Source organism: Hipposideros armiger, unplaced genomic scaffold, assembly GCF_001890085.2.
Source record: "Hipposideros armiger isolate ML-2016 unplaced genomic scaffold, ASM189008v1 scaffold_10, whole genome shotgun sequence".
NCBI classification, from domain to species: Eukaryota; Metazoa; Chordata; class Mammalia; order Chiroptera; family Hipposideridae; genus Hipposideros; species Hipposideros armiger.
This window is the reverse complement of record NW_017731360.1, coordinates 1,947,231-1,962,249: the sequence shown is the minus strand read 5'-3', so window position 1 is coordinate 1,962,249 and position 15,019 is coordinate 1,947,231. Positions and strand designations below refer to the sequence as shown.

The 15,019-nt window shown below is 58.1% G+C and overlaps 1 protein-coding gene and 1 long non-coding RNA gene across 3 annotated transcripts; one reads left to right on the top strand and one right to left on the bottom strand.

Annotated features, from left to right (window-relative positions):
* The first annotated feature begins 502 nt into the window (after window positions 1–502).
* On the top strand, window positions 503–9,966 carry ZC3H12A (zinc finger CCCH-type containing 12A). The gene is made up of 6 exons (XM_019660708.1): window positions 503–613; window positions 1,442–1,919; window positions 6,278–6,417; window positions 7,360–7,594; window positions 8,119–8,225; window positions 8,396–9,966. Exons 2-6 carry the CDS (start codon window positions 1,525–1,527, stop codon window positions 9,274–9,276), a joined length of 1,758 nt encoding a protein of 585 aa, XP_019516253.1. The 5' UTR covers window positions 503–613; window positions 1,442–1,524; the 3' UTR covers window positions 9,277–9,966.
* On the bottom strand, window positions 7,556–14,719 carry LOC109392342 (uncharacterized). Of its 2 annotated transcripts, none has more exons than XR_002126039.1 (4): window positions 14,678–14,719; window positions 10,572–10,726; window positions 8,076–8,220; window positions 7,556–7,639 (listed from the first exon to the last, which is right to left on the bottom strand). It is a non-coding gene; the product is annotated as an uncharacterized LOC109392342 (long non-coding RNA). The 2 variants fall into 2 exon arrangements; XR_002126040.1 differs by lacking the exon at window positions 14,678–14,719 and adding an exon at window positions 13,189–13,415.
* Between the last annotated feature and the right edge of the window lie 300 nt (window positions 14,720–15,019).

Genomic DNA, 15,019 nt, shown 5'->3' with positions numbered 1-15,019 from the left:
TGTTCCTGTCTCCATCTGAAAACTGCCTGTCTGGGCGTACCTGCCTTTATGACTATGAACCTACTTCCAACGGTCCATGAACAAACCTCTGTGTACCTGATTCACTCAATGCGTCCCTGACTGTACCTTAGTCAGTCGCAGCGTACTTGTTAAATATCTGAACGTACCTGGCTGTACCTGTCCTTGCATCTATGTAAGCACCTCGGTCAGTCGTGTCTGACTCGGTGAGCGTATCTGGTTCCACTAGCGGACCGTGCACTCCCACCCTCCGCATCTCCTCGCTGCCAGGGCCTGAAGGCCCACGGAAGGGGCTGCCTCCCCGGGTCCCCCGCCCCTATTCTGGGCGGGCCCCGGAGCGCTCAGCCGCGGGGGCGGGACCAGAAGCACGGGCGGGGCGGGGCGGGGCGGGGCCGACGGCGGGGCGGAGCAGGAAGGGGCGGTGGCCGCCCCGCCCCCTGCTGCCTGGGTCGACTCGCTCCTCCCCTGATCGGCTTCCGCGTCAGGTCCTTAACGCAACCTGCCCGCCCACCGCCCGGTATAAAGGCGCGGCGGGCCTTGCCCCAGGGACTCGGCCCCATGGAGACGCCGCCTGCTGCGGCAGGCGCACGGCGGGGTGAGTCGCGCGCGGAGGGGCGGGGGCGAGGGCGAGTGCGAGTGCCAGGGCCACAGGCCGGGCAGAGGAGGGGGCGGGGAGGGCCCCGGCTGGATTCACCGGACAAGGAGGGATGTGGGGCCGGTCCTCTCCGGCCTTGCTTATCCTCGGACCCCTTCCAACTTAGCCCAAGTTGAAAGGAAGCTAGGGGAGGGGGGACCAAGCTCCGGAGCTCGGAGCTGGGACAGCCTCCGCGTCTCCGGCGGCCAACCAGAGTTTCCCAGCAACTTTTCTCGCCTTTGGTTCTCCCCGGAAAGTTCTCCTCCCCCGGTCCAGGAGTCTGGCCACGGACGCTGCGCCTCCTGGGTCTGAATCAGAGCAGGGCGGGCAGGCGGAGGCGATGGCCTCAGTGGGGAACCCCCTGGGCCCCCCCACACACGCACACACAACGCACTTCCAGCCCGGGGTTTCCATCCGAGCGCCCCGCCCCGCAGCTGTGGGAGCGCGGCGAGGTCCTCTGAGGCCTCCCAAGATTTCTGGGTCCCCTGAGTTGTTGCGGGACTGAGCTTGAGATAGGAGATGGAGTCAGACTGCCTAAGTTCAAATCCTTGCGCCACCAGCCAACAGCCGGATGACCTTGAGCAAGTTCTTAATGGCTGTGGCTCAGTTTCATCCTTTGTACAATGCGAACGATGATCCCTAGCTGGGAGAGCTTTTGAAAGGACTAAAAGAGGTAACACAGGAAGATGGATTTGCACAGTGTCACCAGGCAGTGTTGCCTCATCCTGTTGGGTGGGGCGATGGGAGCGCGCCATTCTCCAATCCTAACCCTTGTGGTTGTCCTCCAAGGAGCTGTGACAGGTGCCTACCACCCGTCTGAGCTGTGAGTGGCCAGGTGGAGAGAGGCCCACCCAGGAAGCCAGCCCCCCGCCATGAGTCTGTGGGAACTTGAAGACAGCCACAGCTACCAAGGTACCCCGAGGTCGGCCCAGGAGCCCCCTGCTGAGGAGGCAGCTGCTGCTGAGCTGCAGATGAAGGTGGACTTCTTCAGGAAGCTGGGCTACTCATCTGCTGAGATCCACAATGTCCTGCAGAAGCTGGGGGTCCAGGCGGACACCAACACAGTGCTGGGCGAGCTGCTGAAACATGGATCGGCAGCTGAGCGGGAGCGCCAGGCCTCGCCAGACCCCTGCCCTCAGCTGCCTCTGGTCCCCCGGGGTGGAGGCACCCCTAAGGCTCCCATCCTGGAACCCTCACCCCCAAAGGAGGACAAGGAGGACAGCGATCTAAGGCCCGTGGTCATCGACGGAAGCAACGTGGCCATGAGGTACGTGTCACTTCTGTGGCCAAGATGTGGCCTTCAGGAATGGTGGCCCTGTGTCTCTGTACCCTGGTAGAGGGGCCTTTGGAAAGGAGTTGACCTCTTCTCACACACTAGTGGAGAGGAAGGAAAAGCTCATCATTGAGGCTCCTGTCATCCTTGGAAGCGGGTTTGCTAGGAATGTTTTAGGGATGAGAACGGGGGCTCAAAGGCTTGCTCGGGGTCACACTACGGGGCAGTGGAGCAAGGATTCAAACTCTGGTCCCCTGTCTGCAGAGCTCACCCTCTGCTCTCGTCTCTCCCCAAGGGCCAGCACCGTCAGTGCTCTCCTGTGACGGGAGGCAGCACAGTGGAAGGGGTGAGGCCAGGCTCCAGCTCACTCACAGAGGAGCCCGGAGGCCCCCTCTCTGAGCCTTCCTCCTCATCCCTCTGTAAGACAGGCCTAGCCCAGCCCCTCAGGTGGTGGTTGTGAGGAGTGAATGAACTGCCCAGGAAACAGCGGTAGTTGTTGCAAGTACAGTTATTCAGAGTCTGGGGCTTCTGAGGCCTTGTTAGCTCCGCCGTGGGCTCCCATGGAAGCAGGCCCAGCTACTGAGGCCTTCGTAGTTGTGACCAAGAGTGACCTCGAGGATCTGGCTCTATGCGGGAGGTATAAACGGGTGGCCTAATGCTTTGGCGTCAGGTGAACTGTGACTTGGGTCCGTTATGATTTGACTAGAGCCACGTGGGCTGGACTGGGCTCTGGGAGCTCCCCAGGGTCCCGGACCCAATCCCAGGACCCCTCCCCCATGCATGCTTTAACAGGGAATGGGGTGGGATGGGGCCAGGCTTGCTCCTGACCCCAGGGATCCCAGGCCCCTCTCAGTCCAGGCTCTGTCCTCTGGCCCTGCTTTCTCCCAGCCCCTCCAAGGTGGGCTGGTGAGTCAGGGCTGGCAGATCCTTCACCAGGAAAAGCTCCAGCGGGCATGGACAGAGACTCCAGACGCCGGTGGGAGTGGGAGGGCTCCTTCACTTGTTGCTGTCCCGCATCTCCCAGGTGGGCTGCTTGAGGCCCCAATGCCCTTGCCCCCTCTACCCCTCCCACACCCTGCCCAGCTGGGCCAAGTCAGAGCTGTCTGGCTGGTCCTGGCCCAGCTTAGCCACCTTTACGTCAGTCTCCCCATCTCTGAAATGGGCTGAGCCTGGGTGGACGGTTGGGTAAAGCCGGCTCCCACAGGCCAGTGGCAGCTGGTCACAACCTGCGCTTTGCAAGTTAGGGGTCCACTCTCGGGGCTCAGCAGCGTGTGGCTGGGCACGGAGCCTGGATGTGTGTGTGACTCCCTCCTCCAGGGGCTTTGGCCGAGTGCTGAGTCCGGGGCAGCCATGTGCTGTGTGTGTTTGTATCCTGGCAGGAGGAGGGGCCTGAGAGGAAGGAGGGGCCGGCGGCGGGAGCCGGGTGACTGGCGGAGCTGGCCGGCGAGGCGAGCCGCTGGGGGTTTCTGAGCTCGGGCCAAAGCAAGAGGGGAATTCCAGCCTCAAACTTCCTGTCTCAGCTGCTACTGTGTTCCTGCCCTGCTGCCCCCTCCCCCACAGGGGCAGGCGGGCCAGCCCCCACCGTATGCAAATCGTGGGGAAATTCACCTCTGTTTCCTTCTAAGGGAATTTTTCTCTAGCCGGGCCCAGCCCAGGCAGATCTTTTCACCTGGGTATAGGCGGGCCTGGCTTCTGTCCTAGGGTGGGAGCCGCTGAGCAGGAACCTCCTGTGTACTCAGACATCTTACCAGTGCCTACTTAGCCAGGCTGGGGGCCCAGACCTTCTGGGAAAACAGGGCTGTGGTGGGAGTGGGAGGCTATCTGGTTTTCCTGTGCCAGCAGAGCTTCCTCCATTGCAGCGAGGAGGACTAAAGTTAGCTGTAGGGAGGCACTCCCGGCCTGGAAGGGCAGTATCTGGTGTTCTACTTCTGCCAAGAGGAAGACTCTGACTACCTGCCAAGGGAATATTCTGGAGGCTAGGGCAGCTGAGAGCAGCCAAGGTTTTTGATGCCCAAAGGCAGTATGCTGTCCTGGAAGCCCTGGCATCCCAAGTCCCAGGGCTTGAAGATCCCGGCCTAGGATGGGGCATATGCATGTACACACGTGTGTATAGAAAGAGGTAGGTGGATGCATGTGCAGACTGCACACCTGAGAGAGGAAGCCAAGACAGAGGTGATCACACCCCCATGGTCTTGAGGACACAGAACAGAAGGCCCAGGGAAGGGAGTAACACGATAGGGGAAACAGAGCATCAGATACTGTCCTCCCAGGCGGGGAGTGCCTCTTTACAGCTAATTTTAGTCCCTCTCACTACAATGGGCATTATGAGGACAAACCAGGGATGTGACCCATCCTGAAAGGTCAGAGAAGGCTTCTCAGAGGTGGTGACACCTCACCTGGGTCCTGATGGAGGAGCAGGAGTTGGTGATATGCATAATTTTTCCTGTCTCCCCAGCCGGTCCCCACCCCCTTAACACTATTCAAATTCAAGTTGGGGAGTTTTGTTTTTTAGTAAACTTCACATCTTGCTGTTAGGAACAGGAAGGCAATCCAGTGGTCCTAGTCTGTCTCTTACCACCAGCTGGGGGAATCTTAGATGAATCGCAGAGCCTTGCTTTCCTTCCTTGCAGCCAGCCTTATAAGGATGAAGCAAGGAGGTGTGCGATGCACCTGGTACCTGCTAATCCCCACTTCATCCTCACTGTCAGGGTTGGCAACTGTCTGAGCATCAATACCCATGGTGGTTATGAGCACAGGCACTGGGGTTTGCATCTCTGTTCCACAGTCACTGTTCTGTGATGCTGGCAACTCGTTGCCCTCTGTGGACCCCCATTTTCTCATCTGAATAAAGGGGAAAGGAGCCTTTTAATGATAGTACCCTCCTCAGAAGCTTGCTGATGATTCACTGTTAAGCACACAGATCAGGGCTTGGCTCAGAGCTCTCAGTAAATGTTACCTTTTATCAGAAGCAGGCTGGAGGGTGCACCTGGCCTGGAGGCCCCACCTGGCGGGGATGAGCACCATCTTCAGGCTGAACTTTGCTTTCCCTACAATTTACAGAGATCTTCAGACCTGGGAGTCCCAGCCTCACCCCCAGACAGCCTCTGTGTCCCCCAGCTGCCCCATCTCCCTCTCTCTACCTTCTCTTGGGGCTCCAGCTATCAACCCCCAACCCCCCCCTCCCGCAAGCCACTCACAGGATGTGGTCGGCCATGGACTTGCTTCTTTTGCGTAACGTTTATTCTGTTTTATTTGCCAAACATAAGAGTCTGAGTTGTTCATTGAGGGGTTAGTGAGTGGGGGCAGGGACTATTGGGGAGGGGTCCCCCAGCTGGCCTCCAGCCCCCATCCAAACCTGGTCCCGGAGCCCTTCCACCATACCCAGTATGACCTGAGAGCTCCACCCTCCCAGAAAGCCAGTGGGACCCTCCACTTGGCTGGACTGTCTTTGGCCTCAAGCAAACAGGAAAGTTGTCCCACTGATACGGGCCATTCTTAAGGAGGCTGCAGACAACCGAGCAGGGCCTCAGGGCTTTTGTCTGGATCCTGCCCCATTAGGATGGTGTGAGGTCTGGTCATGAGACCGCGGCACACGTCCCGTGTCCCAGCTGTCCTGCTGAGTCTCCTGGTCCTGACTCGGGTTCTGCCCGAGTCATGCCCTTCTAAGGGGCCAGGTCCTGCCTCGGGTCATGCCCTTCTGTGGGGCCAAGGCAGTGCAAGCATTTTGGGGAATTGGCTGTCTTGAGAGGAAAAGCAGTATCCTTTCACTTTCAAACAGAAAGGCTCCGTGGCAGCCGCCTCCATCCGTCTTGCCTGCCTGCCTGCCTGGGAGGCTGGGCTCGTGGCTCCTGCCCCTTAGCGCTCCAGCCCCAGCTCCTGCAGTGTCAGGACTGAACTTTCATCCCAAGCAATCTGGTTTCCCTTCAGTTAGCTGGGGCGGGTGCCTCCCGCACCCCCACCCCCAGGCCAGGGAGGGGTGGTGACTCAGTCTGCGTATGTACATCTGTGTCCCCTTGGTCCCAGCACCCTCCGGTGGGGCGGAACCAGAAGTCTCCTCCTTCCCCCACCCCCAGGTGTGTTGCAAGCAGCCTGACCCTCCCCCACGTGGGGAGCCAGTGCTGCCAGATTCCTGGGCGTTTCCTCACTGTCGGGAGATGGAATATCAGGGAAAGCCCCAGGTCTGGCCATCCCAGGCACTGTGAGAACCGGGAGGGAATGCAGGCCTTGGGCCCCCGCCTGTGGCCTGAGCCGGGGCAGGGCTGGAGGGGGACCCACCTCCCTCCTGCTCAGGCCTAGAGGATGGCAGGTGAGCCACCCTGGTGGGCTGACCCCAACCCCTCTGTCCCCTCCAGCCATGGGAACAAGGAGGTCTTCTCCTGCCGGGGCATCCAGCTGGCCGTGAACTGGTTTCTGGAGCGGGGCCACACAGACATCACGGTGTTTGTACCGTCCTGGAGGAAGGAGCAGCCTCGGCCCGATGTGCCCATCACAGGTGAATTGGTACCTCTGGACGGGGATGGACCTGCTGCCCCAGGAGCCCTGATTTTCCCCAGGAAAGACCCTTGGGAAGTGACCGACAACATCTAGGCCTCAAACAGGGACCACATTTCTTTTCCCAGCTTGTGCTGTCCTCAGCATCCCCGCTCTGAACAGTGACCATTGGAGGCAGCCTCTGCCTCTGAGTACCAGACACCTCGCTCACCTAGTGGTGGGGTGCGCTCTCCACGTCCCCGGTGGCACAGGGCCAGCACAGTGTGGTGGCTGAGCCTGTGGGCTCTGGCTCCTGCCCCTTAGACATGGGTGGGGGGTTGACCACCTCACAGGATTGTCATAAGGATCTCATGAGTTAATACGTTCTAAGTGCTTAGAAGAGTGCACATAGCAAATCCTCGATAAATGTTAGCTGGGGTTCTTACAACAAGAACCCCAGCCTTTGGGAGTAAAAAACCAAGTTTGTTTCCCTAGAAGCCTTGAGATCTGGCGGCAGGCTGGCTGTGGAAAGTGTCCCCCTCTGGATGGGTTCTGGTAGCTTTGTCCTGGCTATTCCGGGGACAGAGCCAAGACACGTCTCCTGCCCCAGCTCAAGCCGGGGCTCACTCACAGACCCCTGTGAGACGGGCTAGGTGAGCACCAAAGCCAAGCCCACCTGCGAACAGGCATGAACAGACCTGATGTCCAGAAGGAAAGGACATGGCCCCTTCTGTGCTCAGGAGCCTTTGTTGAGCTGACCTGCGGGTCTGGTTCTCAGGCAGCAAACTATGTGCCAAGGCCCAGGTGAGGGGCTGGGGTGTGGCAGTGGCCTCAGCAGAGCCACTTCCTGTCCTCGTGCATCTGGAGCAGGAGCCCCTGTGCCGCCACCAGGAGGTTAGGGAGCCCTACAGGCCCGGCTCTGGGTCCACGCTGGGCCCTGACCTGTGTCCCTGCCTCCTCCCAGACCAGCACATCCTGCGGGAACTGGAGAAGAAGAAGATCCTGGTGTTCACGCCGTCGCGGCGCGTGGGTGGCAAGCGGGTGGTGTGCTACGACGACCGCTTCATCGTGAGGCTGGCCTTCGAGTCCGACGGGGTGGTGGTCTCCAACGACACGTACCGTGACCTCCAGGGCGAGCGGCAGGAGTGGAAGCGCTTCATCGAGGAGCGGCTGCTCATGTACTCCTTCGTCAACGACAAGTGAGTGCCCGCGGAGGGCGGGGGTGCGCTGATGGCCTTTGAGTCCTGAGGGGAAACCAGAGGTGCCCCCGGGAGGGGTGGGGCTGGGGGAGTTCTGCTAGGGCACCCGTGGCCTCAGATCCAGGCAGCTCTGGGACTGAGACAGACATGACCCCACATAGGAAGGGTCAGGTTGGGACCAGGCCCGAGTAGAGGCATTTTGATTTGGGGAACAGAGCAGTAACATTTGTGACAGGATGTGGTCAGTGGTTCCAAGAAAGCCTCCCCAGTTCCAAGAAAGCCTCCCCAGTTCCCAGGATTGAATCTCTCACCAGATGCCAGTGGATGTAGCCTTAGACTCAGATTTTAAGGTGACTGGCCTCCCGACAGCCTCAGCTCCCAGCAACAAGGATTGCTCTAATGTTGCCCACAGCTATGGCCCTCGACTGGAATCCCCTCCCCTCCCTTCAGGCAGTCCTTCCGGGTGAGGCTTGCCCCTTACCTGCACTTGGAAGATCCCCTCATGTCTCCCACGTGCTCTTCAGGTTCATGCCCCCCGATGACCCCTTGGGCCGACACGGGCCAAGCCTAGACAACTTCTTGCGTAAGAAGCCACTCACGGCCGAGCACAGGAAGCAGCCATGTCCCTATGGTAAGAGACCCGCTCTACCCTCCACTGCCTTTCACTCCTTCCCCTTCCTCTCACCTAAGTGGGCCTGTGCCCCGAGAACTTCCTCTTGGGGGCCACTTAACCCCAAGTTTCCTGTGCCACCCCTAGTCCTGAAGCTCCCGTGCTTAGAGTCCCCCTTCCTTCTGTTCCAGGGAGGAAGTGCACCTACGGGATCAAGTGCCGGTTCTTCCATCCAGAGCGGCCAAGCCGCCCCCAGCGCTCTGTGGCCGACGAGCTCCGTGCCAATGCCCTCCTCTTGCCCCCTAGGGCCCCGGGCAAGGACAAATGTGGCCGGCGGCCTTCACCTCCACCTCAGCCTGGCTCTCAGCCAACAGAGCGTGAGCAGTGCAGCTTAGAAGGGAAGAAACTGGGAGCCCGAGCATCCCCAGGGCCCCACCGAGACGGTCTGACCCAGACCTTTGCCCCGGCGACTGCAGGCAGGAGCCTCCCACCCAGTGGGGGCAGTGGCAGCAGCTTTGGGCCCACAGACTGGTTTCCACAGACCCCGGATTCTCTCCCATACACCTCCCAGGACTGCCTGGACTCGGGCATTGGCTCCCTGGAGAGCCTGATGCCAGAACTGTGGGGGGTTCGAGGCGGAGGCCCTGGTGAGCCGGGCCCACCTCGAGGCCCTTACGCTGGCTACAGCCCCTACGGGGCTGAGCTCCCAGCCACTCCAGCCTTCTCTGCCTTTGGACGGGCTGTGGGTGCTGGCCACTTCAGCGTCCCTGCTGACTACGCACCCTCACCAGCCGCCTTTCCACCTCGAGAGTACTGGTCTGAGCCGTACCAGCTTCCTCCACCCACCCCCGTCCTACAGGAGCCCCAGGTGCGGGGCCCAGGGGCTGAAAGGGGCCCGTGGGGTGGGGCAGACAGCCTGGCCAAGGAGCGAGCCAGTGTGTACACCAAACTGTGTGGTGTCTTTCCACCACGCCTGGTGGAGGCTGTGATGGGGCGCTTCCCGCAGCTCCTGGACCCCCAGCAGCTGGCTGCTGAGATCCTCTCCTACAAGTCCCAGCACCTCAGTGAGTAGGCAGTGCTGTCGGCCCTCTGAGGGCTGTCAGGTTGGGCTGCAGGCTATGGCACAACCCATTCCCAGGCCTGAGGCCCACCCTGGAGGCTAGACAGGAAGGATTAAAGTAGGGAAGGGAACCCACAAACCAAAGATACTGTAGGATTGGTTCTGGCCCGTTTGGCACCTCTAGCCATCTGCCCAAGTGGGTCAGAAGTGATCACCCTGTTGATGCACATTGCATCTGTAGTTTAAGGAGACGCTGCCGGTAACGGCCGTGGTCCGTGGCTGAAGCCCAAACCCTCCTTTGTCTCAGGGCGGGAAGGGAGGCCGGGGGAGCAGAGGCCTAGGCTGGGGGCCCTCTGCACAGTCCCCCACCTCCATCCTGGCCCTGGGATGCCGGCCTAGGCTGGCGAGTTGGGCACTGTGTGCCTGCCCTCCAAGGGCCCCCCTCTAAGCCAATGAGGCCTCATCCATGCTCTCTTGCAGGGCATGAGGCTTCATGTTAGTAAGCAAGATGCTTTTTAACCTACCTTTCGTCCCCTCAGTTCCCCTGTCCCTCTGCCCCCGTCGTCTCCTCCCCCACCCTCCGCACTTGGAATCATCTCACTCTTCCACACGGGGCGGGGGATGTGTGTAATGTTCATATTCTAAGTGGGAAATCCTTGCCTCCCTTAACACATCAATAAAGTACAATGTGAGCCCCTTTAAGAGGTGGTGGTGTGCTTGGGGGATCGAGCCGGCCTTTGGATGAAGGAATGTCAGAGGTATGCACCTCAGACCTGCCGAGCTCCACCGAGAGTGCTCAGGCCCTTTGGGGCAGAGGCATCCTTCCTGAGGCCCTGGGCCGGGCCTAGAGAGGAGGCGGCATGGACACAGGCAGGGGTGGGGGAAAGCGCGAAGCAGAAGTGGGAACCCGCCTGGAGTCCTGAGACTGTGGGGGAGAGGGGGGGCGGTACTGGGCACGGGGGCTGTTCCCCTTTTCTGTGACCAGAGCTAAGGATGGGAAACCACCTGGCTGAGAAGATGGCTTCCAGGGGAGCTGGGTAGGGTGGGGTGGGGGATCCCTTGGGTGCTCAGCTTAGGCCCTGTCCTCCCAGGAATTGCCATGTTCTAGGCCCAGAACTGCAGAGCGGCGCAGGGGCAAAGGCAGCCTGGAGAGGCAATGCCAGGGTAACCTCCAAGTAGGAGCTTAGGGTTCGTGCTCCCAAACTAAAGAGCTGGCTCTGCCACCAATTATGTCCCCTAGGGCAAGTGACGACCCCTCTCTTGGTCCGTTTCCTCATCTATGAAGTGGGGATAAAAATGGTACCTACCTTACAGGGTTGTTGTAAGGAGTACATGCCATCATACATGTTAGGTGTGTGGCCCAATGCCTGGTACATTGTAAGTGCTCATTAAAGGGTCTCTGGTGTTGCTTTCTGTGGGCTGTGTTCCCCTCCATCCACCATCTCAACCTTCTCATCTGTCCCTAGAAGGAAAGAGGCCAGGCAGGAATATACATTTTTTTTTTTGTTTAAGATGAAAAACTAAGGTATAAATGTTAAATATTTTAAGTGAAAAGCTGGGCTGTCAGATGATCCCCAAACACCATCAGCAGGGGGAAATGGAAAAAATACAATTTGAGGGCCAGCCGAGTGGCACGATGGTTAAGAGCTGGCTTGGGACGCCAGAGGGCCCCGGTTCGGATCCCACATATGAGGGCCAGTGATGCTGCCCTCTACAGCTAAGAGGCTGAACAACAGCTCAACCTGGAGCTGGGCTGCCATGAGTCCCCGGCGACGTAGGCTGCAGCCCCTGCTGCAGTGAGTTGCTGTAGGCTACCGTGTGTAGCCAGCAGCCAGCGTGAGCGGCCAGCAGCCAGCGTGAGCGGCCAGCAGCCGCCATGAGCTGCTGTCCGGAAGCCAGCGACTGATCTGCCTCGCCCAGGAAGAGTGCAATGATGGTGCCAACTTGGGCCAGTGAAGCAACGTCCTCCACAACTAGACTGAAGAACAAAGGACAGTAACTTGTCTGTTCCCATCCCCCAATTCCCCAATAAAAATCTTTAAAAAAAAAAAAGAAAAAATACAATTTTAATAATTATACGCATATCTTGGAACATCTCACCTAATTTGTACTTATTGTTTATGAAGCTTTTATGGTAGCTGTAATTTTTTTTCCCCCAAGAAACCGCTTTACCACAGAGCCGCTGTGCAGCATGTTGAAAATGCCACATTGGCGATTTCCCTGCATAGTAGGCCCCCACCCCATTCCCTGTGTTGACCATTCTTTAGAAGCCTGCACCTAAGGCAGGAGTCCCTGCACAGTCCACAGCGTGCTCTCCAGGTGCCCCCTGCCTGTGGCTTCCAGCCTCCTTGGGAGGCTTTTTCTGCATAAAGAAATCTCATTGCCTTATTTATAAAACATCTTTAATCAAGAACTGTACTCCAGGTTAAAAGGCTATTTATGGGCCTTTGTTTTTATGGGACAAGAAGCAAAAATACCAGACTGTCCTGTTCATTATCAGCCACTGGCAATGCTGAGTGACTTGCCCAAGGTCCCATGGGGGGGGGCGGGGGGGACAGATGGGCAGGGCCTCAAGTTTGGGTCCCCTGGCCCCACAAACCTGAGGGAGGGAGGGCTCCAGGCACTAGTTTGCAGTGACTCTCAGGCCCCTGAGAGGGTTGGAGGTGGTGGGGTGCCCTCCACCACACACCTCGTAATCCTCTTACGTTTACAACATTCATATATGAATCCCTCTAGCGTGACGGGCATGACCACCCCACTCACCTGCTCAGCAGCAGATCCCAACAGCCCCAGCCACCAAGCCCCTCTATCTGCACCACAGCGGAGCCTGAAGGCCATGAGGCTTCCAGAGTGACCTGGAAGCAGAACAGGGTGCCTTCACCCCACTTTCATCCCACCTGCTGACTGTCCATAGACTTGAGGGCTCACACTTGGTCCCTGACCAGAGCTGAACTCTTGGTCATTTGCTGCTTCTGCTTTTGAAGAAGAGGCCAGATTCTACAGGTAGGTGGCAGTGGGCAGGGACAGCAGGTCCACGCTGGTTTTGGCTAATGTCTGGAGGCCATATCTGGCCCTGTTGGCTTGTTGACAGGCACCGACAAGGGCATCAGAGCCCACGTGGCAGGTGCCAGCTAGGGCTGGGCTCTGGGGAGGATTGAGTCAGTTCAGTGCCCTGTTGGCCTGAGCTTGTGCCCTGTGCTTTCCCGGCAGCCCCAGCCTGGCTGGGCTGGCCAACAGGGTTTGTAGCCTCCCCTCCAGGCCTCTTTCTCAATCTGACTTCCAGGCAGAGCCACTCAGAGGCTGCCAGGCCCAATGCCCAGGATGTTTTTTTCCCATGACTTGGGATTTAACTGCAAAGTTCTCCCCACCACCTTTTGGCCCACCCTCTGAAGCACCTTTACGAATGGGGCCTCAGTGTCTCTACCTATAAAAGGGACACAATGATCCCTGTGTCTGTCTAGATTTGACAAGAGGGTATCTCAGTTTGAGAGATGGCAGCATGAGAGGAAGAAGGCCTGGGTTCAAGTCCCCTTCCTTGGCTGCGTGGCCCTGGGCAACTCCCCTCCCACAGCCTCGGCTTCCTGTCCTGCCTCATAAGACAGCTGGTAAGGCTCACACGAGCTCTGGCCGGTGTGAAGGAGAGAGTGGCAGGGCCTGGGCAGTGATCCTGAGGCAGGAGCTGAGGCTGAGCTCAGCACTGGAGGGGATCAAATGCTGAAGGCAATCAACTCGGTTAGCTGCCCTGCAAGCCCGTTCTCCTCTAGTTTTCCTGGTTCCAGGAGCCTAGAAGCTGATGGGGAAACCAAGGAGTATGCAAATTCCTGCTTTGTTGAGAAATGACCCTGTGGAGCTCACAGAGAATGGCCTCCTGCCAGCCCTTCCCTGAACCCCCAGATGCCACCCACCCCACCCTGGGGTTCTCACCAGCAGGGGCCTGACCCTGAGTTTTCTTGCGAGTTCTGTCTCACACGCAGGTTAACCCCGCGTAGGGTGCAGGGTGACTGCAGAGACCTCAGCCTCCCTGGCGGAGAATTAGCTGGCCCACAACAGGATGAAATTCCTTGCGCTGGATGTCCCCGCCCCCTTCACCAGCCGGAGGAAAACCCAGCAGTCCCTAAAGATCTGGGGACCTCAACTAGGAGCAGGAGCGCTTTGGGGCTCCAGGAAAGCATCTCTCTCAGGGGCCCCCAGTGCTGCTAGCACCCTAAACATGGCTAGTCTCCTGCAGGGTGGTGTGGGGGAGAGGCTGGGAAGAGGTCACCGCTCACCACTGCAGCTGCCGCTTCCTCCCTCTTCCCACCAGTGAAGTTCCGTGCCCGCCCACCTCCCACGTGGCTCCTGGAAAAGCCACAGTTTGTCTCCCCCACAGGGAAGGGCAAGACTCCTGCGTGAAGGAGGTGCTGAGCAGGTTTCTGTGGGAGACGGAGGGTGAGCAACAGAGAAACAGATTCAATGGGACACAAACCTAGGAGAAGGGGGGCCTGTCATCGGCCTGAGCTCCGGACCCAGCTGGTCCTCACGCCCCCAAAGAAAGCAGGCCAAGGGTTAGCACTGTTGCCCCAGGGCTTCTCAAACTTCGGGCTCGTTTTTTTCCCCCCCTAGAACATAGCAGAGTGGGTGGAGTAGAGGGCGGTGAGTAAGAGCCTGCTGGGGACCTCCTAGTTCATGGGAAGGGTGTGGGAGATTTGGCTGAAAGAGACAGGAAGTAGGGCCCTACAATTAAGGAAACCCAAGCCATCCCAGGCCACGGTATGTAAATCCTTCCAGCTAGTTCCTGGAGGGGGTGTAGGCACCAAGCTGTCACCCTGGGGTGTGGCCTCTTGAAGCCCAACTCCAGGCAGCTGCTGGCAATCTTAAACTGCGCACTCATTTAAGAAATGGCTGCAAAACTAGGTGGGAGAAAAGGGTTGGGCAACCCCACCCCCACCTCAACTGAGCTGGGCATGGTGCTAGGAGGACAGTCACTGGGAAAGAGTCCAAAGGCTCTGATTCTGGCTGCTCTCCCAGGGGCCTAGCAAAGGCCAGGGCCATTCATGGTGCTCTGACTGCCACCTGCTGGCGCCTCCTGATATGACTGCCTTGGGAGCAGGGGGCCAGCTTAGCCACCCAAGCCACCAGCACTAGCCTGAATAAAGGGCATAAAGGATCTTGAGCAGGATCTGAAAACAATAATCTAGAGAGAATAATATGGAAAGTAAGTCCAAGTTCAAAGGCAGAAACATGGAATCCTTAATGGCATCTGCAGCTCCACCCTGGAAAGCAACACCAGAGGTCACAGCCATGCCACGTACAAAGTTTAAAGGTACAGGAAATTCCAACTGTTCTGGGTAACAAATCACCCAAGGAAAATTCTCCTTCCAACACCATATATTTGACCCCCTTTTCCCTCTTCTACCATCCCCTTCCCTCTTACCTCTGGTAAACACTAAACTGTTGTCTGTTATGAGTTTTTGTTTCTTTGTCTTCTTTTGTTGCTTTCAGTTTTATATCCCATGTATGAGTGAAGTCATACGGGTCTTGACTTTGTCGGATTTATTTCGCTTAGCATGATAATCTCAGGATCCATCCATGTTGAAATGACTCTGGGTGGTGAACACACAATGCAATATATAGATGATGTATTATAGAACTGTACACTTGAAACCTATATAACTTTACTAACCAATGTCACCCCAATACATTTAATAAACATTTTTAAAAAGAAACTTTTGAGGGCCGGCCGAGTGGCGCGATAGTTAAGAACTGGCTTGGGACG